Here is a 22,655-nt window from a genome sequence, read left to right as displayed (position 1 = left end):
CACATGTTTGCTCACTCCCTCAAAGAACACTAAAAGGTTAGTGAGTCAAGATCTTCCCTTACAGAACCCATGCTGAGTCTACCTCAATAGTTTTTGTTCATGTCAATTAAATAAATCAAGCATGTCAATTAAATAAATCAGTTAAATTTAGTAAATCAGTAAATTATACCTTTCTGAGCATGGGATCATCCATCAGATGGAGGAGGAAGGGTAACAATGAGGGGTTTAGTTAAAATGGGGCAAAGTAAGATAATTTTTAGTGCTTAAAAGGAGGTTTTTTAAGTTTTAAAGTTTAGTTAATTTTTATCATTAATGTTTGCTGTGAAATTACTGGAACATGACATGGGGCAAATGATTCCAATCGAGATCTATCCATCCAATTTTAATCTAAACCCCACAAATATTCACTGATTCTGCAATACAGAATTTAAAGCTCTAAGTTAAACGGCATCAAGCATACAAACCAGGCAACCAGTAGACATTAAGTGGTAACATGCAACAGTCAACAATAGGAAGCATATGTAATCTGAGATGATGATTAATATTTGGGTCATTGTGGGGCTGCAGCAAGGGGAGGGAATTGGCATCCACAAATGGAACAGCCATTCCGTCAAAGGAACTATCTATCATTGCTGCACTGATGGAATGACACCTTAGGACCCAAGTCATAGAGTTTTCCAAATTTATGACAAACTATCCTGAGGTATGTTCCTAATTTGTCGTGATACATGATTTACATGGTATGTTATTGTGTTGTTTGCATTTAGACACCAGCTCTAGCAATTCTTGCTTGCACACATCTAGCGTCCCTGGACTGGGATGTATTTTGTCAGCTAACATCCATTAATTTCAGTGGAGACTGGGCAAGCATAGCTGTGTGAATGTACATCCATATATACATGAGCATTAGCAGCATGTGTGGTTCTTTGTTTGCTGGACAGTCTTTTGTAAAAAGACATTACTGAGGTATACAACCTTTTTTAAAAAAACAAGGGCCTCTGTCAAGTTGTCAGTTAAGTAAATCAGTATTTCTTCTTAAATAGCAAAAATTTATATACACTCCTCTTCATATGTATCTTTGTTATATGTTCATCAGTACCAACCAAAAAAAAAAAAAGATTAGTTGTTCAAAGTAATGAACTGTATAGCTGATAAGTGCGGGGGGGGGGCTAGTTTCATTAAAACCAATGTGAATGTACAGTAAAGGGCACACATCTATGATATCAGTACATTTTAAAGAAAATTAGATAAAGTACTCATATAGTAAATGAATAACTGTTGGATCTCATTCCAAGCTCAAACATTACACTGATTAAATCACAGAGATATTTCTTGCTTGGGGTGATGCCCGTTGAAAAGAGTTGTCATGGTGACAGTGTTCCTGCCATGGCTTTCCAGAGAAGTCATTCGAATGGCTGAAGAGCCATTCAGGTAAGTGGCAGACCTCTGCTGATGAGGCATTACGCTACAGCAAAGGTGGCTGTTGAAATGCCTCCGGAAGCTTTCACTGAGGAAATAGAGTGCAAATGGATTGACACAAGAATTGCAGAAGCTGAGTACTCGGGCTACCAAAGTAATGACCATATGACCAAGTGATGGATCAATCTTACTGTAGTTAAAGGACCGGTACATGTACAGCACATGGGTGGGCAGCCAGCATACAGCAAATAGCCCTACAAAGACTAGGACAATTTTGGCCAGGCGCTTTCGTGTTTCCATCTGAAATAATAAAAGGAGCAGAGTTAAGTCAGTCACGGAAAATGGAGCTGGTCTACGGCAAAGCCTTCATCCAAATGTATAAAATTATACTTTGAATTAGTTTTCACAACTCACTTAAATACAGTCCAGAAACATTAACAGCATTAGAAGCCAATACTATATTTCCAATGAAACCTCAGTAATTTTTTACACTATTGACTATTTTCAGGAGCAGATCCTTGCATGCAGCACTAAGTATTCACATAATGCTACATGTCGGGATCATACTGTGTGGGTCCGCTAAATAGTGAAGGTCATCGTCATAATCTCTGCATCTATCTCCTACAGAAAAGGAAATAGGGGAAAGTTTAATTAATTTTCCCAGCCACCCCCAAGCAGATGATTGGCATTGTCAGAGCTTACCCCACCTGCCAACTATTAGGGGATGCATGCCAAGGCATAATCCAATAAGAATTTGTGCATCTGTGATACCAGAAAATCCAGAAACTAATATTATTAGCAATTTGAGTGAAGGAAATTCAGTTCAAAGACAGTGAAGAAATACCCTTCCTCTGAAGTCTTGCCTATCTTGCCAATAGCAGAATAGCTTCCCATTGGTCTGAGTGGCTCCTAAACCTCATAGAACATTAGAACATGAAAAGAGCCATGTTGGATCAAACCAAAGGCCCACCTGGTCCAGCATTCTGTTCACACACTGGCCAATTAGCTGACTGTAGGGAGGCCATGAACTTGATGACTGCTACAAGGACTCACTAAAGCTCCTTTGTGCTGTGGGAGCATCTAAAGCTAGACAGAATGAGCAGTGGATTCTTGTAGACCCAAAGGAAAATGTGCAATGTATTCAGCTGTAACTGCAACATCCAGCCAAAGTCTTATCTTGAATGCTATTGTTATCTCCCCCCACCCTTGATGTGCTCTAAACATTGACCATGTTGACCAAATTGATTGGTCAGTGTTGGAAGAAGGGGGTGGTTTAACTTTTAACTAATTTTTAAAATGTTTATACTCCACCTTTTCTTTGTGGTTTAAAGCAGTTTATAATTCCAGATTAAAAACATATAAAGTACAATAAAATTCTGAGAAACTATTTTCCCTTCCCCCCCCAAATGTCTGCAGCCAATACTCCCTTGAAAGCCCTAGCACTTAAAATGAACTGCAGTGCCTTCTAAAAGCCCACAAAAAATTGGCACCCTCTCACTTCCTCGGGGAGTCCATCCCACAACATGGAAGTTCCTATTAAAAAAAACATGGACTCTGGCAGGCTAACTTAAAATGAGGCAACAGTTGTTAGAGATGATCAGAAAATTCTGATAATATAGTTTTAGCAAAATATGTGAGTGGGAATAACTTAGTAACAGTAGATGCAGTAGAATGTTACTATTTTGAAGTAACATCTGATCTTAATGAATGAGATGTTTGAAACTCTCTTAAAGTAAAACTCTTAAAATACTTACCTGTTTTTTAGAATGTTCGCTGTGTTCTCCAGGTAGGTTATGTGCACTCTTAATTAAACTCCTGGCAATGTGATAGTAGTAAACACTAATAATAGTGAGAGGGATAAGGAGATATACCAAGAGAATCATCACCGAATGAATCTTTGGGTGTAAATCATCCTTCGGAGGATATCGTATACATTCTGTGAAACTGACATTATCCGCATCGTTGATATGGGCCACTTCAGAGAATATGGCTTCGGGAACTGCTAGCAGGATGGAAATTATCCAGATGGCAATAGCTTTTATACACGTCCACATAACTGCATTGGGTGTTTGAATATCCATTGGATTTACAATTGCCTTGTACCTAAAATTGGAGGAGGGAAATGAGCATTATTTCTCAAAGAATACATGCTTTTCTTTATTGAAAGGCTGTGGCTTCTGACTGGTCATTTTGGCATGGGAGTATACTAGCCATGAGTTCCTGCACTTCTGTTCCAAAAAGGCCTGCAGATATACTACCTGCAACATGCACAGGGGGGTGGGAGAGATTTTCTTCTATAAGTACAGATTCAGTCCTTGCTTCAGTTGGGACACAGCACTACAGTTGTGTATAAGAACATAAGAACATAAGAGATGCCAATGTTGGATCAGGCCAAAGGCCCATCCAGTCCAACACTCTGTATCACACAGTGGCCAGAAATACCAGGTGCCATCAGGAGGTCCACCAGTGGGGCCAGGACATTAGAAGCCCTCCCACTGTTGACCCCCCCCAAGCACCAAGAAGACAGAGCATCACTTGCCCCAGAGTCCCTATCTATACCTTGTGGCTAATAGCCACTGATGGACCTCTGCTCCATATGCTTATCTTATAATCTCTTGCTTGAGTATATCATACCAATATTATTTCACTTTCACTTGCTTTCAAGTCATTTCAGTAAAGCACTGCTTTTAATCTAAATGGTTTAGGACCTGAATATCTCAAAAACCACCATGGCCATATAAACCTACCTGCATGTTTAGATGATCATTGGAGTGTCTGCTCAATGGGCCTTTTCAGTTATGTCGCCCAGCCTTTAGAACTCCTTGCCTCCTTTAGAACTCTGGTATGTCAGCAGGCCTTTGACCTGAGTACCAGTTAAGGATTTCTGAGTTTTGGTTTTATCTTTGATACGTTGGTCTGCTGTCTGACTTGTCTTTTTAATTTTTTAATTGATATGGAGGAGGAGGAGGAGGAGGAGTTGGATTTATACCCCACCCTTCACTCAGAGTCTCAGAGAGGCTTACAATCACTTTCCCTTCCTCTCCCCACTACAACACCCTGTGAGGTAGGTGGAGCTGAGAGTGTTTAGGTTTTCTGTTTTGAATATTTTACAGTTTCATTAGTGTCAAGTCCCAGACCAAGACTGTTTGCAATTTCTTGGATGATGCAACTTTGTTTAGTCTCAAACTGAGAGGAGCCAGAGTTGAGCATCACCCCATTCCACCTCCTCTCCATGAGATCTACTCCTTTCTGTGCTGGGAACCAGAACTGGTGCATCCTCCTCAGTTTCCTCCCACAGACCTTTTAAATGGCTGAATCATACCCAGAATCCCCATGGGGGCATATCCAAGCCCAAAAGCCATCAATAGCAACCTCAAAATAATCTCTCCCTTGCCACTATCCTTTCCTGCCCTGAAGGTAAAGCCACCCGAAAGCTGATTGTCAAGTGGCTGGCTGGAAGGTGTATCTTTAAAGGGCATGTCCATGGCCCCACAGGGCCTGATAGATGCTGATTTTAGTGCTATGGGGTAATAAACAGAAGGGAAGGTTGGAGTCACCACTGCCCCCCATGAGAATTAGGCTATTATGGGTAGTCAAACAGCTTGAGCACCCTGTGAGGTAGAAAAGCAGGATATAAATAATTTAATTCAGTTGCTGTGACCTCTTTCTATGGGATATATTATATTTTCAAGTAGTGGATCCATAGATTTTCTTTAAAATGCCCACATTTTATCTTGTAATGACTACCAACTCTTTGATCACTGTCACTGCCACAGGAAGTGGTGGGTGCTACAAGCATGGGCGGCTTCAAAAGGGAATTAGATAAGCATATGGAGCAGAGGTCCATCAGTGGCTATTAGCCACAAGGTATAGCTAGGGGCTCTGGGGCAAGTGATGCTCTGTCTTCTTGGTGCTTGGGGGGGGGTCAACAGTGGGAGGGCTTCTAATGTCCTGGCCCCACTGCTGGACCTCCTGATGGCACTGGTATTTCTGGCCACTGTGTGACACAGAGTGTTGGACTGGATGGGCCTTTGGCCTGATCCAACATTGGCGTCTCTTATGTTCTTATGTTTGATCAAAACCAAGAGGACATTCCATCATTTCAATATACTTGTTAACTTCACAGAATCCACTGTCTAGTTTGAGAAATTTGATTATGTTCCATTTAGAGTCTTTTGAATGTGTGTGTGTGTGAACTGTTCTAAGTTGTTGCTGCTATTCAGCCAATATAAGTGTGACAGAATATGGCCTAGATCAGGGGTGTCAAACATAAGGCCTAGGGGCTCTTGGGCTCTTACCCGGCCCGCGAACAACTGGTATGAGGGAAGGAAGCAGGAGGCTGCTGGTGGGGGTGAGCACCACGTGTTGAGGTGTTTGTGTGTGATTGAAGCTGTCAAGAAATAGAAAGGAAATGGCTAGGGGGTGGGGCTAAGAAGCTAAGTTAAAATAGTGGGGGGTTATGGAAGCAAAGGCAAATAAAGAGGAGTTGTGCTGTTTTCCCCCCTCCCACCTCCTCTTTTTTATTATTATTATTTAATTGAAGAACTATATTACTTACAACCAAAAAAGTACATAAATTATATATAACATCATCTAATGTTTAAACAAAATTATATCAATTCAACTTCTATGTCCTTACATTATATTTATATCTCTTTATATAAGCAGTGTTCTTCTTTTTTCATTCTTTCAAAATTATGCATTGACACATACATGATAATATTTAGCTTCCTCAATTCCAGCATCTTCTATCTTCTTGTTTTAATCTGATATTGCAGTTGATTAACTGATAAAGTATACGTTGGAGCCCAGGAAACCATTGGGTCTATGGAAGCTTACAATGTAAGCTAGGTGAGACCCTTCTCCCCCACCCCATGCCAAAAAGATATTGCACAACCCCTTTATTAATATCAGTCCTCCTTAATTATACAAAAGTTTTAAGAGGGAGGACTCCTTTAAGTCTATTTTGAATAAGTGCTCAGTCTTCCTCCAACAGAGGTCCAGATATCCTCCTGTTTCAGTGTCTTCCTCAGGGAGTTCAACAGATATTTCCAAGCACAAAGTTGCCAAATACCAAAATATTAATCCAAATTTTTCAATGAATACTGCAAAAAGTCTCTCTTAGTGAGCTCAAAGCTTCCTCCAAAGTGAAAAGCACTTAAGGAGGACTGATATTAATAAAGGGGTTGTGCAATATCTTTTGTGATATATTAAGAGACGATACTTAGATGTTTTGATATATGATTCTTTCTATGTATTAAGGCTTATATGATAAATAATACATGGAGAAAAAACTGTAAAATATGAAACAAAAATACATTAAAAGTATTTGAGATATTTTATAATCGTCTGTAGCACGGTATTTGCTGATTTTTGGTATTCCCTACTTATTGTGGGTCCTATTTTGGTTTTGTGAACTACAATATGGGAGCACATGCTCCTCAGGCCTCCCAGAACCTCCAACTTTATATATCTCAAACTAATAAATATGTAGCTTGCTATTATGATAGAACATTACAAAATTACAGTACATCAAGCTCTATCTTGCCCTAATTGAGGCAAACCTAATGCAGATAACAAAGCTGATCTAGAAACAGTCATATGCAATATACTGAGTTTGGTGATATTCCACAAACATTTTACGTGACCGCAACCAACGGTATTTTATACCTGCTGCCTGGAGTTTAGACATAATAGGTTTTAAGTCTCTTCAAATCTTAAGCATTTCTGGGGGAAGGTCTGGAAATACAAGTATTTTGCTTCCTTGAAAATCCAAGCTGCTCTGCTGACGTGCTTCGATCAAGATTTTCCTCTTAGTGTGATAGTCTGCCAGCTCCACCATAATGTCTCTGCCAGAAAGGGCAGCCTGGAAGAATCTGTTGTTTTACCTACTCGTAAGCTCGCAGTATCAGTGGTGTCACCCCCTCCTCTAATTTTAAAGAGGCGGGCAGCCAGGACACCATGAAAATAAAAAGGTTTGTTGTTGCTTTGGCATTTGATGAAAAACCACGAAATTTCAAGTTTTTGTCTCTTATGCGAGACTCCAACATCATGATTTTTTCTCTAGACCAACTGTCTTAAGAGGTGGTTCCAAGCTTTTTTTCCAGGGAGGAGAGTTTCTTTAATGCTGCTTCTGCTTTTTGAGCTGTTTGCTTATATTGAGACTCCAATTCCTCCATACGTTGGGCTAGAGGTGATATCATATCCATTGTATCTTGCCTCAGCTCTTGACGTTGTCTTCCCAATGCTTCTAATAAAAAGTTTGGTGTGAGGAGAGAGTCAGCAGCATTTGTATCACCAATGCCTGAAGAAGCTGAAGAGTTACTGACAAGTTCAGCCAATGCAAAAAATTCCTTTAGCAAAGGAGCTCCCCCGGTATTCTTTTGATTCTTTTTGCCCTTAGAAGCTTTAGGCGGCATACTTTAGGTTAGGTTTGTTTAAAAATAGACAATTAGAGTTGATTTAAGAGCGAGAGGTCTAAGAGCAGCCGGTAATGGCTTCTGGTCAGCACGCAATCAAAGCCACACACCCCTCCCACCTCCTCTGACCGCAGCTCAGTGAGGAGAAGCAACTTCAGACCACCCCCCTCTTGAGCCAGAACCCTGTCATCTGGATCACCCGGGGCCAATTGCTCAGCCTGGCCCACCTCACGGGGATTTTGGTGGTGGTGGTGGTGGTGGGGATGGGGTGGTGGAAGGAGGAGTGTGGTGTACCTCCTTGAGATCCTCAGAGGCAGGGTGGGGGAAGAGAGGAAACACATAATGCGGGGGGAGGTGTGGCTTTTTGCATGGCACAATTTAACACGCCAGAACGCGATCAGACACGGTGGCGGCAAATTGGGGTTTTGTTTGTCGGCGCGTGTTTCTGGCGCACATCAACACAGCAAGAGGAGCGTGCTTAAGCAATCACACATAGGTATTCCATCGATGGCCTGTAGCAAACGGTTTGCTAGTAGGCTTTCCTGGATATTTTTTAACTCCAAATCTTTGGGCAGATGCTACAGGTCGGCGATGGGTGTGCTACGCTTGCTAGATGTGTCCTTGTGATCGCGCCTGTATACTCCGCCCGACATTCATGCCTCTCCCGCGGCAAATCCTCCATGTGACCGGGACCTTATTTACTTCCAAGGATGATGACTCACCCCTAGAACTGCTATATATACAAAAAGTAGCTAATTTGTATGGAAGAGTAAGATACCCCCCTTTTATGGTATCGCTTGGGGGGAAAACCTAGTCTTGCATATGATTAAATGCATTTATTGGGTCTTTTGTGGATTCCCCAGTAAATCAATTGTTTTCACTCCTTGGAATCAATTGCTTTTCTTTGTATTTTGAGTAAAAATAATACTGTTAATTGGGTTTGCCTGTGTCTTTTGTAAAGTTTATATCTCCGGTACCTGACATTACATTTTATGGAATACATGGCCTGGCCCGACAAAGTAATATTTCTGTCAAATCTGGCCCTCATAAAAAATGAGTTTGACACCCCTGGTCTAGATGTTACTGTAACATGACTCCACTAGCGGCAGTGCCATCTTCCCACTTTTATAATAGACTTGAAATAAACTGTGCCAATTTCCCAGCAAACAGCATCCCCTCTGACCCTACACTAAACCCAATCTGTGAGAGTGGGGGGCAGGAGAATAGGGCAGTATAGATTGTTTACCTGAAAAAGTGTCCTGAACTGTAATCTGAATTATGAATTGCCATATGTTCCCCAGAGAGTACTGCAGTCAGGTTTGCAAAACCTTCTTGCTCTCCCCAGCATGAAAGTCTCCAGGCAGGCCTCAACTAGGGCTAGGGCCTTTACTGTCGCTGCTCAACTTTGGTAGAATGAGCTCCCGGAAGACAACAGGTCCCTGTGGAACTTATAAAACTTCCTTAGGGCCTGCAAGACGGAGCTCTTCTGCCAAGCGCTCGGATAAGATGCCACACCTAATGGCCTATCATCAAGCCATGAAATCTGTCTTTACAAATTACTTTGGCCACCTGTTTAACATCTATGCCCTCTTACTATAGAACAAAATGCTAAAGAACTAGATGCCAGTTGCTGTTTTCTCTTATGGTGGCCAATTGGACAGCTTTGCCATCTTATGTGTGTTGTCTTTTAAATGATCTGAATTGTTTTTAATTTGTTTAAATTGTTTTATTGTCTTATTATTTATGAAGCCAATATGGCGTTAGCTGCCCTGAGCCTGCCGTGGTGGGGAAGGCAGGACATAAATAAAATAAAATAAAATAAATATCTAAAACATGGCCTGGACTCCTTATTTTAATATTCTGGATGTATTTCTGTGTGCAATACAATGTACAAAGGAAATATTAAGGAACAACCTTTGGACTTCATCTTACCAGGACACAGCCCCAGAAGTAAGGATTCAGTCCTTGTGCATATAAAATAACAATACAGGTAGTAGTACTTGCGAGCATGTGCCACACACCTGTGTTAAGAGAAAATCTCTTAATTTCTCTTTACCCAGTTTCTCCCTGAAATCCAACAGTCCATTTCTTTTCCTTTGGGGGGAATCTGGAGTCTGTTCCTAATCAATTCTGTTTTGATCAAAGAGAAATTCCGACAAGAAGGGCAGGTAGGGAGGTTCCACAAAATTCCATAATTTCACACTGTAGATGTTCATAGATAGGCAATGTCTTCCCAGATCTTCATATCTTCCTGCTAGACCACCATCCCACCATCCTGTGGTGTGTACCATTAAAAAAAACTGCATGCATTGATTTAAAAACAAATGAAAGAGAAATCTCACTTTTTTAAAAAAGGGGGGAGTTTCTCTTTATTTTTGATAATAAGAATAAGAGGAATCAATGCTTATATAGGAAAAAATGAATTTTGGAACAAGAAATTCTCCTCCCCATAACAACACTAGCTACATCCTCACTACTAAATACCTCCACCAGCCCTTCTACATGTGGGATTAAGACAATGGACTCCTACATCACGAATTAAGACAAAGGATTCCTACAACATGAATATAATTTTCAAGACCTCACACTTCCTGTGTCAGAAGTTAACCTCCTTTGAAAGAAATTTAGATGTAAAAACTGTACTCCCCTAAAGCACAGCTGGTGTTAGGACCATTGGACTGTTGGCATTTGAGGCCTCCAGATCTTGAAATGGTGCCAGATACTCTGCTGGAAAATTTACTGCATGGAGGGCTAAACCCAGCTGATCCTTAAATTAGTCCTCAAGGACATTCATTTCAGTTTCACAACATTAAGACAAGCTCTGCATGCTTTCAACACCAGCCTAGGAAGCGTAATGAAAACTATCTGTCTTCAGCCCTCAAGTGCCTTAGAGCTTTCTGCAAACAGTCATGATTAATGATGTCCAGGGATTTGGAGATGGAGCTTTGCTCCTTTTATTAACAACCATGTTAACCAATAAGCATGTTGATTCGATTAGGAAGTCCCCTTAGTAAATTGAAATCTAGTAAATCCAGACAGCTCTTTGCAGGACAGTATGGAAGAGAGGGAAAGCAGGCTCCAGAGTCTCACATGGTGCTAGAAGGGCAGTTCTTCAGCTGCTGCACATTCAAAATAGTTGGCATTGGTGCAGGTGCCTGGATGCATCTCCTGAGTCCTGAGACTGTGGTCTGAGTTAAACACAATGCTGGAAAAGTGAAAGAATTTACCCAGGACACCGTCACAAAAATCATAGAATCATAGAGTTGAAAGGGATCTCCAGGGTCATCTAGTCCAACCCCCTGCACAAATTCACAAATACCTCCCCCCTACACACACACACACACCCTTGCTCCATGCTTAGAAGCCTAGTGTCTTGTTTACACGGGATTGCTACTAGTGCTTATGCACACACAGGTCTCCAGATCCTAATAAGATAGGTTGCTTAATTAGCATGCCTGTGCAACAACCTCTGTGGATCTCTGGCATACTAACTCAAGCACAAGTTGTTGCTTTGCAGAGGTAGCAACAATATTTAAACAAGATTCCAGGTGCACATAAAGTTGTATGAGCATGTTCTTTTGCCTCACAGGCATTACGTTTAAACTAGGATTAAGATCCTGAGTAACAAACGAGCAGAAATTCCCAGACTACAAGCAGTTAATATGCTTGCTATTCATGAGAAATATGAGGTCTAGTGGGTTAGAGGACTTTGGGTTGGCTATGGCAGTGGAATACAGTTGGGGAAAACGTGTATCAAGATTTTGATATGGAATGGGAATGGCTATAAATACATGCCTGTTTCAGATCACAGGTGTATGTCTTGTCCAAACCCTGAGTAATTAGAAGGTACCTAAAAGTAATCACAACAAACATTACAGTAGCCCCGGTCACACGAGCGAGATAATCCTGAGGGGAAGTGAGGCTTTTTGCTCCGGAGCAAAATGAAGCGTGGTATCACGATCCGACGTTCCCCCGAGGCTCCGTGCACAGGCCGTCAGCCGCCAATCACACGGTGATGGTGAAGCGTGGAAACAAAGCAGTACCACGTTTGTGTGCATAACCACAGAGGCTTACAAGAAAACATCCGGTGGGATGCGGACGGGCACCAGATGTGATGGGATACCAGCGCTTCCATAATCAGAGGCCTGCCCATGCCCCGCATTTTCCAGTAAATACTACATTTTCCCAGCTACTTTTTAATTCTGCATCTTCAGCTGGACGCTACAGATTGGAGACAGGCATGCGACGCTTGCCAGATGTTGCCGTATGATCGCGCCTTTTTAATCCACCCAGCAGTTGTGCCTCTCACGTGGCAAATTCTCCGTGAGACCGAGACCAGTGTTTTGTTTTTGAGTTTCAACTTATCTTAGGCTATGTTGTAGAAATATATGACTGAATCGCATGACAAGTAGTTTAAAGTCCTAGAGCCAGAAAAATCCAATAACAGATGATCCCTGGAATCAGGGTTCTTTTGATGTGACATAAACCATTTGGATGACAGAAAAAGCATCCAATTTTCTTCACCCTACTGCATAGGGAAGGCCTACACAATGATGTGGAGTGATAATTTACCTAATCCAAGTGGTAAATTGCCTACGCATAAAAAGCCACTCCATAGAGTGATTTAATGAGGCTTAAGACGTCCATCAATTCTTAGCATGTCTAGGTTTTCAGAGTTTGGTCCAATAAGCTTTCCCAATAAAGTACAGTACATTAGAGCTGATACATTTCAGACAGGGAAGGAAAATATATTCAGAATGTCAAGGTTTGACAAGGGTGATACGTCTCCAAATGTCATTAAAATCCCTCAGTTTGATACAATTGACTGTGTTCACAAGGGCTTCAAATGGCCAAGAAATATATCAAGAAACTGCTTTTTGATGCAGCCATGCCAATGTCAAAGTGTTGAATTGGAGGATGAAGCAGAGCTCACAGAATGGATTTTTCCTGCTTCCCTATCTTCTGCAGTTCCCTCCCTCTATGTCCTTGGGAACAATGTAGGATGTAGCATGGGAGAATCAAGGGGGTAATCCATGAAACTTGGAGAGCCACCCTTATTAATGAATTTAATGTTAATGGGAAGCTACTTTGGCCACAATCCAAAGCCAGTCTCCTAGAGGCATGACCACTGAGCATGAATCCATGAAGGCATGGGCCATTGAGGGTGAAAAGGCTGGTTCCCCAATGCTTCGTCCTAATACCAAACACCACGGGACTATCCTTTCTGTTTCCTTGCCAGACTCATGACTAGTCAGTGGTGGACACAATGACTAAAGAGCAACAAGGAGAAAAATTGCCAATATTATTTTCCAAAATGACCTATGACTGCTGTGACAGTGCTTGCTATCAGAACAAGAACATGAGGATCATGGTCTAGATGCAAAGCTGGCATGAAGTACCACAGAAGAAGCAGAAACAGCCATCCATTTGTGGTTGCTGAGCAGAGAACTGCTACTGCCTAATTCTCCATTCCTATTTTGACTAATCTTTCCACATGGCTAATCTCCACCCCTTCTGATAAAACACATGGACTGTACCAGCACATATTAATTCAGAGAAAATCAGAGAGAGAGGTGAGAGGAGGAGGAGGAGGAGGACTAATGTGGAAGGCTCAATTTTCTAGCAAATAGGCAGCTCAACCCTAACCCCCAGATGCTGGTACACTACTGATGCTGCCATCCATGTTCAGCATCCTATGGTCTCTCAGTAGAGAAAAGAAAATGCAAAAAGCCCAACTCCAAGGATCTGAAAGCACTGGAAGTGCACTGGACTCACAGGCTGATTTCACACAAGGAGCTGTGCCGCTGTCGCACCTCCCTTTGCCCCACTTCTATTGGTCAATTTCCCACTCGAAGCCGCGTGGCAGCATTTTGACCCAAGGCTTCACCCGATTTTTCCCGCGGTTTTGTGATCCTGTTTTTTGAGGATCACGAAACCACAGGGAAAATCGGGTGAAGCCATGGGTCAAAATGCGGCCACGTGGCTTCAAGTGGGAAATTGACCAATGGAAACGGGGCAAAGGGAGATGCGACAGCGGTGCAGCTCCTTGTGCGAAATCAGTCACAGCAACATCAGCAACATCCATCAATCACAGAGCAGCATGCCAGTGACACAGCAGTGTCAAACATAGATGGAAGCCACCAACTAACAGCTATTGACATTACCATGCCTGTATATGTGGTGGACTTGCATTAATACGAAAAGATACTGGGGAAATATACATGAAGAAATTCAAAATATTTTAAAAACCAAATTTCCGATGAAACCAGAGACTATGTTACTAGGAATCCTACCAGATCATATAGACAGAACCTCACAAGACCTACTGAGATATATGTTGACAGCTGCCAGAGTAATATTTGCAATGAAATGGAAGACAGAAGACTGTCCTACAATAGAGATCTGGAAAGAAAAAATAGTTGAGTCTGCAACATTAGCAAAACTAACCAATTATATAGACACTGCCATGCCTGCTTGATATTACTTTGCCTTCATCCACACAGAGAACACAACAGTGGCAGGAACAAAAGAAACACAACAGCCTGGGCTGTATGGGGGTCTCTGGCATACCAGGAGGAGAGCTGAAACCACTGAACTCATGGCAATTTCACAGATGGACATTTGAATCTCCGCTTGCAGAGGAGAAAGGAAGCATGGCAATTCAAACCACATCACCATGACAGTTTCACAGCTCACTTGGCAGAGAAAAACTGCACAGTGTCTCTCAAGCAAGACTCCAGGTTCCTCATCCAGGAGGGAGAATGCCCCAAGGGGCATGCAGGCTGAATACAGACATGAAGACAGAGCAACAAAAAACAAAACCACAGAATACTCACAAAAGGCATCCCTGTCATCTCTCTTATAGCTCACTGTGGGTAAACAAAAGTATACAAAACAGAACTGTAAAAAATGGTGGGTAAACCCCACCAAAAGGGAAAATGGGAATAAGGCAAAGCTTACATTTGGGCTAGCAACAAACTAGTCAGCAGCAAAAGCAGGAGAGAACTGGCATGATGCACACTGCAGACAATTCCTGTAATCAGATGCCCAACTAGACACCATAGGGAGTGACAAATCATGGGGCATCTGGAATCTTGATTGGCCTCAGTGTCAAAAGCAGCCATAGATATCAGAGCAGAGAAAACTGTATGGAAAGGCATAGTGCTGTAGAACATTCCAGGTTTAGCAAGCATGAATTCCTGGGTTCTAGCCCCACATGGGGCTAACAAGCCGTTCCAGAATGGAGTCCTGGAAACATCTCTGGATTAGCTGGCCTAGACTCCAATGGTTTGTTTTTGCACCTTTCCTATGTAGCCAACCCACCACTTTCTTTGTGAAGTTTATGAACAACATTTCATCCCATCAACCTTTTTTTCCACATCCCCTCTCAACTATATAGCCTACGTGGTTTCACATACACCATAAATTATTGGGGTGTGTGTGAAATATGGGTTTCCTGCCCGAGGTTTACATAGTGCTTGGGAGAACAGTGATTGGCTGTGGACTTAGTTGGCATTCTAAACTGCCCTGTGGCAGCATAGACTTGATGAGCAGCTGTACCAGCACTGGGATTAAAATGCCACAGTTAAAGTGGGGTGCTATGCTGCCAGTTCTTCAAACTCACCAGCATATATCCAGGTTATGCCAGCATGGGTCTTAGTTGCTATCCTAAGACGTTCACAAACTGACCTAATGATTGTGCCCTGCCCTTTATTCTGGGCCCTCTCTCAAACAATGTGACCCTGGCACCCTTGTTGACTGTTCATCAAACATAACAGTGCTGTTGCTTCATGACAAGGTGGTTCATGGGAGGGGGAATAAATGACCAAGAATGCAATCCTGTAGAAACAGGCTCTCCTGATACGTATCACAAAGACCTAATTGGACCAACTGCGCCCTCCAAGTTGCCTGGTGCCGCATCAATCTAGTCTCAATGGTAGAGGAAGGGGAATGGCTGCTGTTTGTTGGCTATTTTTCAGTGCTCGGAATTCCAGTTTCAAATGTATGTAGCTGGTGTTTGAGACTTTGGACAGAATGGGAATTCTCTTTCTATACTGCCCATCCTGCTGCTCAACAGCCTCCATACTTGAGCTTGTAAAGGTGGTCTCAGCTGCGGTGTTGAAAAACCCAAAGTTTTACCCCCTTGGTGACTTAGAACTCCTTGATAAATAGGCTTTGGTAGGAGCTGTTCATTACTTCATAACTACCATGAACAGATGAACACATGAAACTGCCATATTATGAATCAGACCATTGGCTACCAGGGCCTACTCTGACTGGCAGCAACTCTCCAGAGTCTTAGGGAGAAGTCTTTCCGCTCACACAGTCTTTTAAATTGCAGATGCTGGGGACTGAATTTAGGACCTTCTACATGCCAGCCATGTGTTCTACCACTAAGCCACAGCCACAATCTGTTACAATTATGGGGCTGAACATCTTAATCTCCATGATTTATTCCAGGGTATCAAATATGCAGCCTGGGGGCTGGATCAGGCCCCCAGAGGGCTTCTATCAGGCCTGCAGTGGAACTGGCTGTCTTCTGCTTCGTCCTGCAGTTCTGCTGCTGCTGCATCATCATAGGTTTGGAGTTTACAGATATGCACCTAAACAGCATACTCAAGATTGCAACAGCATAGACATTTTGATGCAATAATTCAGAGCAAGAGGCGTCAGTTATCAGACAGTGTTAAATAAACAAAATATTGTAATAGTGCTAATGTTTTAAGCATGTTTTAATTTTAAGTTAAAAAAAACACCCTTTGTGTTTGTGGCCTTTATAAAGTTTATATCTCTGCTACCTGGCATTACATTTTATGACACACATGGCCCGGCCCAACAAGCTCTCATTTATGTCAGATCTGGCCCTCATAACAAATGAGTTCAACACCCCTGATTTATTCAATCATACTTGGGGTGTATTTGGGTGTGTATGGTATGGTAATTGGGGGGGGGGAGAGAATCTCAGTGTTATCCTTGTTCATTGCCAGGACACTTGGAACTTCTGTAGGAGTGGAGGAATATTTGAAGAAGCTAGCTTGACCTTTAAAGCTATAAATGCCTAAAGCCTTCTTCCTTACCAGCCTCCCCAAAGTTTAAGATCTGCTTCTCTGGCCGTTCCTCATGTCGTGGGCAGACATTCTGACACCTATTTTTACCTAGATCATTAAGACTGGGATAACATCTAGGATACAGCAACATGCAATAATTATGCCATTCTATAAAAAGCATGATCCTTTGGCTCTGCATAATTACTGTCCTATTAGTTGGTTATCCCTAATGAGAAAGCTGTATGCTTCCATTCTTTATAACAAGTTATCAGCCTTGTTGGAAGAGGCAATTCCCTGGGTCAAGAACAGGCCAGATTCTGGAAGGGCCCTGGTACTGCTGATCATTGTTACACTCCCCCCCCCCCAATTCTTGATAGACAAGTATACTAACTTTTAAAGAGGATATGCTTGTGGTTGTATTCATAGACCTCAAGGCTACTTTTGACTCAATACCTAGAAAGAGGCTCTGGGAGAAGCTGAGGGATACTTCTAGGGACAGATTATTATTTTTGATCCAACAACTCTTATGATTCTCCTTCTGGTCAAATGAGGTATGGCCCCTCTGGTCAACTGCCAGGTCAAATTATATTGAATAAGGGTGTGAAGCAAGGTTGTGTCCTTGCACCACCACTATTTAATATTTATATTAATGATTGCCATCACTATTATAAACTGATGATACAGCATATTATACGCCGATAATTGATAGTGGAAATGTGTAGACTTTTACATTCTTTCTCAGATTACTGCTCCGAAGAAGGCCTGGTTATTAATTACTCAGAATTGAAAGTAACTCATTTTTAGTAAGAAACCAGGGAGCAAAAAGTTCAGATTGGTTGGATTAGATTGGCCTCACTCTGTGTGCTGCCCACATATGGAGCAATGCAGGGGGGAGCTGGAGACAAGACTTTTCAGCTGTGATGCCTTGATTTTGGAATGTTCTCCCCTAAGAAGTTCATCTAATATCAAGCTGATTTTTGCAACAATTTGAAAACTGTTTTTCCCCTTAGGTTTTCAGTTTACCCTTGTGTTAGGTCATTTTGTTTTTGTCTTGATCATCTAATCTTACTGATTGTATTTGTTGTTATTTAGAGTACATCTACTGTTGGGTGATAGTGAGATATTGAAAAAAAATGGTATTTAGCAGAGATAATATAGTCCAGCAGAGCCAGAGTAAAATAATTCAGACTGAGAGTCCATGTGTGATTAAAATATAAAGTTTTTACTAAATTCTAGCATGGGAAGGGTAACTGGGATGAAAATAACAACAGAGCTAAATCGGCTACATCCTTACTCTACAAAGACAAAACTAGAAGAGAGCTATTATGGCTACTCTTACTTCTTCTTGAGAACAGCAAACAAAGATGGGAAGAGGAGCCATAAAATGCTAAAACACTTTGACACTTTCGTCCCAATCAAACTCCTAGATCAGGGAGAAAATTCCCGGGCTTCTTACAGCTAAAGAACATTGGTTACATGAGAAACATGTGACTTCCTGTGAGTAACATAAACAAACATTTAACCCCAGATATACTGAGTGTTTTAAACTTGTAATACCCAACATCTACCCTATTGGTTTTATCTGTAGCTGCTATTTAATTGGTCCCATTATCTGGATTTTTATGTTTTCTGGTGATATTAGGTATAGCTTTTTACCATTTGGTACTGGTTTTTGTTTGTTAATTGCCGTTGTTTAGATGCATGACTATCATTTTGTGATGTTATATTGTATTTGAGCTGTATGGTGCTTTTTACTTTTGATTATATTTGATATTTGTTTTTATTTTGAATTTTTGTAAACTATGTTGCTCAGCTTCGAGAATAGGCTTAGAAATAAACTTTTGCAAAACTAGTAATAAATACATATGAATAATGCAGCTGGAAAAATTGTTCCAACAGGTGTTCAGTTTTTTCCAAAGGTAATTTTTTCACAGCAATTAGTTTCACTTGAGTCGCTGCATGGAGCTGATGTGTTTTTCATCAAATTGGCAAGCGACAATCAAATCATGTTCTAAACAGAAGGAAGTCCAAAATACCTCTGTGGTTTGGTTAACTTTCAGTTCAATTATATACCTAATTATCCTCCAAATAGTTTACCTACAATTTTGTTCAACAGTTAATTGGTACCAGCAATTGCCTATGTTGTATACCTTTAAGGAAACATTCCTGTATTTTATATATCTAGTGTGCTATTTTTAATGTATTTAAATGTAAAAAATATATAATTTTATATTTATATTTACTGTGCTACTTGAAGTCCATAGGTGAATGTGTTTTTCAAACCAAACTGATTCCGCAGAGACATCCTTTTGGCTGAATTGCCACCCATTGCACCCAACTTGCTCACTAGGACAACTGTGCTTCTTCCATTGTCTTGGCATTGGAAAGGAAGCTGTGTTATTGTGACCTGAGGAAGGTAGACCTAATAAATGAAGAAGAATATGCCTCTTCCTTTGTGAAACTGCTCTCACAACAAGACCTTGTTGAACCTTTCTACAACAATGAGACACTTTGCCAGCAGTCGAGTCAGAAATAGGCGTTTAGTATACCATATGCCACATCAGTTATGAAAGGTGCATGAATACAAATCATATATTTGCATGTGAAATACATGTGAGTTGTGAGGCTATGGTTGCTCATAAGATTTGTAATGAAAAGATTGTCACATCTTTATGTCCATATTTGATGCAATATACTTTTGTACTGGAATATTGAAGCCCAAGGACAACATATGATATATAAAAAGGGCTCTTAAAAGCAGCTCTCTCAGATTTCAGTCTGTAACTTTCTGAATTTACACACACATAAACTTAATCTGCTAATGCACCTGCCAATTTTTGTGTACCTGGCAACTTCCGTGACTAGAAGTTAAACTAGAAGGCTGAGTTAAACTAGAAGGCTGAGAATCCAACATAGCAGAGAGGCCAGAAAAGTACATATCTGGTTTGAAGTTATTGCAGCACAATTCCTGCCATGAAGACTGCAGGGTAAATCCTGGATCCTCACTCTCCACCATGCAGATATAGTGAAGTTGCATGTAACTGAGGATGCATGAGGACTGACTGGAATTCTGCATGGGTCACAGCTGTTGCCATCTGTAGCCCTGAGTGAAGGACAGATGTGCACTGGGATGCACATCTTTTCCCTGTTAGTTGCCAACAGATGGATTTTTATGGACACCTAGCAGTCACAAATGGCTACTTGTCCAAATTTCCCACCTTTGTTGTTGTTGTTGTTAAAACTGTCTTCTTCCTTCAGGCAAACAAAGGATTTAGGGAAATTAGATGATGGTTTCCAATGACCCAACCTATTTTTTAGTATCTTTGTCCGCTCAGCACTTCCTTCAGCTCCTTCAGTGCTGTTAGTGTCCCCGAGACTCCAGTAGAGATTTTAAAGCACCAAAAGGGTGGGGGCAGTTTCTCTGCTAACTTTTCTACAGATTGCACAAACAGCCATTAATATTTGCACAGTGATACCCTGGAGTAAACCGGCGAAGTGTAATGGCTGCAGACAGTGTGAAAGTAGGACCGGGGACACGAGTTCAAATGCCCACTCTGCCACGTGTGAGCATCTCTCTGGCACAGCTGTCCTTGAAAAAGAGCAGTTTGTGTCAGAGCTCTCTCAGCCCCACCCACCTCACAGGGTGTCTGTTGGGGGGAGGGGAAGGGAAAGGAGTTTGTAAGCCGCTCTGAGACTCCAAGTGAAAGGCAGGGTATAAATCCAATCTCTTCTTCTTCTTCTCCCCCCCCCCAGTCACACACACACTAATGATCCACTTTCAATGCACTTTCTAACTGGATTTTGCCAGTTCACACAGTAAAATCCAGTTGGAAAGTGGATTGAGAGTGAATTGAAAGTGGATTATTTAGTGTGTGCCACCCAGCCTCCCTGGCCCCCCCCCCCCCCCCCCCAAGGAGGTGATAGAAAGGCGGACGTTTCCCGGGTCTCTTGCTGGGGAGGCTGCCTCACCTGTCGGCGCTGAGGGCCGTGAGGGTGAAGACCGAGACGCCCACCGAGGTGAGCTGGATGGCCGGGAGGAGCTTGCAGCCCAGGGCGCCGAAGACCCAGTCCTCGAGGAAGAAGCGCGAGGCGTCCACGGGCACGCAGGTGAGCAGGAGGAGGAGGTCGCCGGCGGCCAGGCTGGAGATGAAGATGTGGGGCACGCTGCGCCGGGCGCCCTGGCCGGCGAAGATCCGCAGGAGGGTGACGTTGCCCAGCAAGCCCACCACCATGATCAACAGGTAGAGCAGAGGGATCACGCAGCGGACGACGAAGAGCGCCCGCGCCGGCGAGGAGGGCAGCCCCGCTTCGGACGGCTCCGGCGGCGCTCCGCTCCCGTTATCCCCCGTCAGGTTGCTCAGCTGCATGGCCCAGCCGCCGGCCTCGTCCGCGGACACAGCGGGACGCTCTGCTCGGGGGTGCCCGGAGGCGAAGCCGCCTCTTCTCCTCAAGGAGACCGCAACATCTGGCGGGGCCGAGCCTGGAGCAACTTTTGCCGCTCCCCCGAGTCCCTGTTGTCGCGGCGAGGAGTCCAGACCGCCGGGCCGGGGAGGGGCTGGAAGGAGGCGAGTCGCCGCCGGCCGTGCGGGACCAACGCGCCGTCCTCCCGCCAGGCTTCTAATCGACGAGACGGAGGACTGCCGGCATCGCGCCAGAGAAGAGGCGGGGCCCCCCTTGGCGAAGGCAACTCTGGCCCGGGCGCTTGGTGTGGAGGGGAGCTCGGATCGGCTTCCCCTCTTCCCCCAGATGTGCCTTTCCTTTATATCCGCCGTGGGGTCCGCCTCCGCAAGGAGGAGCTGCCAAGAGGCGAGAGACTTGGGCTCTTGGGGGCCGGGGGAGGAGGGGGTGGACAGCGGGGACGGTTTCCCTCCCTGCTGCGGGCTCCACGTCGGCGAAAAGACTTTTTGGGCAACAGTGATGATGGAAAGGACGAGATGGTCGACCCGGGGGGGCTAGGCAGGGAAGCCCCGGCGTCGAGCAGACACTACGAGCAATGCTCCCTCTAAGCCGTGGAGGCTTGTGAGCAAAAGTTCTACTTTGTGAGCTACTGGCATTAAAGTGGTGAGCGAGCGATTGGGCTGCAGTATAAATTAGTCTGCTCTGGAGCCAGCCTTCCTGAGCTGAGACAAAAAAGTGTGAGCCGGAGGCCAAAAAACTGTGCTCTAGCTCACACTAACTCAGCTTAGAGGGAACACTGACTACGAGCAGTGAGGGCAAGTGAGGCCATTCTCAAGGCGGCTGAGGTCCCAGCCTTGAGTGAGGGACAGAAGAGTGGGGGGTGGGGGGTGGCGAAGGGGAACTGTCCGTTCTTTAGTCCTGAAAGCGTTCACGAGCCATAGTCCGGACCAATGTTCCCTCTAAGCTGTGGAGTCTTGTAAGCAAAAATCCTACTTTGTGAGCTATGGGCATTAAAGTTGTGAGCGAGTCATTAGGTTGCTGCATAAATTAGTTTGCTTTGAGGCCATCCTTCCTGAGCGAAGGCAAAAATCTGTGAGCTGGAGGCTAAAAAACTGTGAGCTAGCTCACACCAACTCAGTTTAGAGGGAACACTGGTCCGGACTCTTTCAGCCACAAGACAAACGCTGCCACCCCAAACATTGTCAAGTGGCAGTCAATCCTTTAGACTGGGACTCACTCTAGAGTGGACGTGGCTACGGTCAGGCAAAGTGGCTCTTCAGCTCCCGGGAAGACCGTAATGTTTCTGTCAGATTGAAAATCGCAGGCTTTGCTGTTCGGGTTGTGTTTACCCGATGGTGAAGCAGATTACTAT

General features: G+C 43.2%; 1 protein-coding gene across 1 annotated transcript; it reads right to left on the bottom strand.

Annotated features, from left to right (window-relative positions):
* Window positions 1–1,317: 1,317 nt before the first annotated feature.
* NMBR (neuromedin B receptor) lies at window positions 1,318–21,252 on the bottom strand. Its single transcript, XM_015416324.1, has 3 exons — window positions 20,855–21,252; window positions 3,174–3,522; window positions 1,318–1,719 (listed from the first exon to the last, which is right to left on the bottom strand). The coding sequence occupies exons 1-3, from the start codon at window positions 21,250–21,252 to the stop codon at window positions 1,318–1,320; spliced, it is 1,149 nt and encodes a 382-aa protein (XP_015271810.1).
* Between the last annotated feature and the right edge of the window lie 1,403 nt (window positions 21,253–22,655).

Source organism: Gekko japonicus, unplaced genomic scaffold (genome assembly GCF_001447785.1).
Source record: "Gekko japonicus isolate JY-2015 unplaced genomic scaffold, Gekko_japonicus_V1.1 scaffold832, whole genome shotgun sequence".
Lineage (NCBI taxonomy): Eukaryota > Metazoa > Chordata > Lepidosauria > Squamata > Gekkonidae > Gekko > Gekko japonicus.
This window is presented reverse-complemented; position numbering and strand designations above follow the sequence as displayed.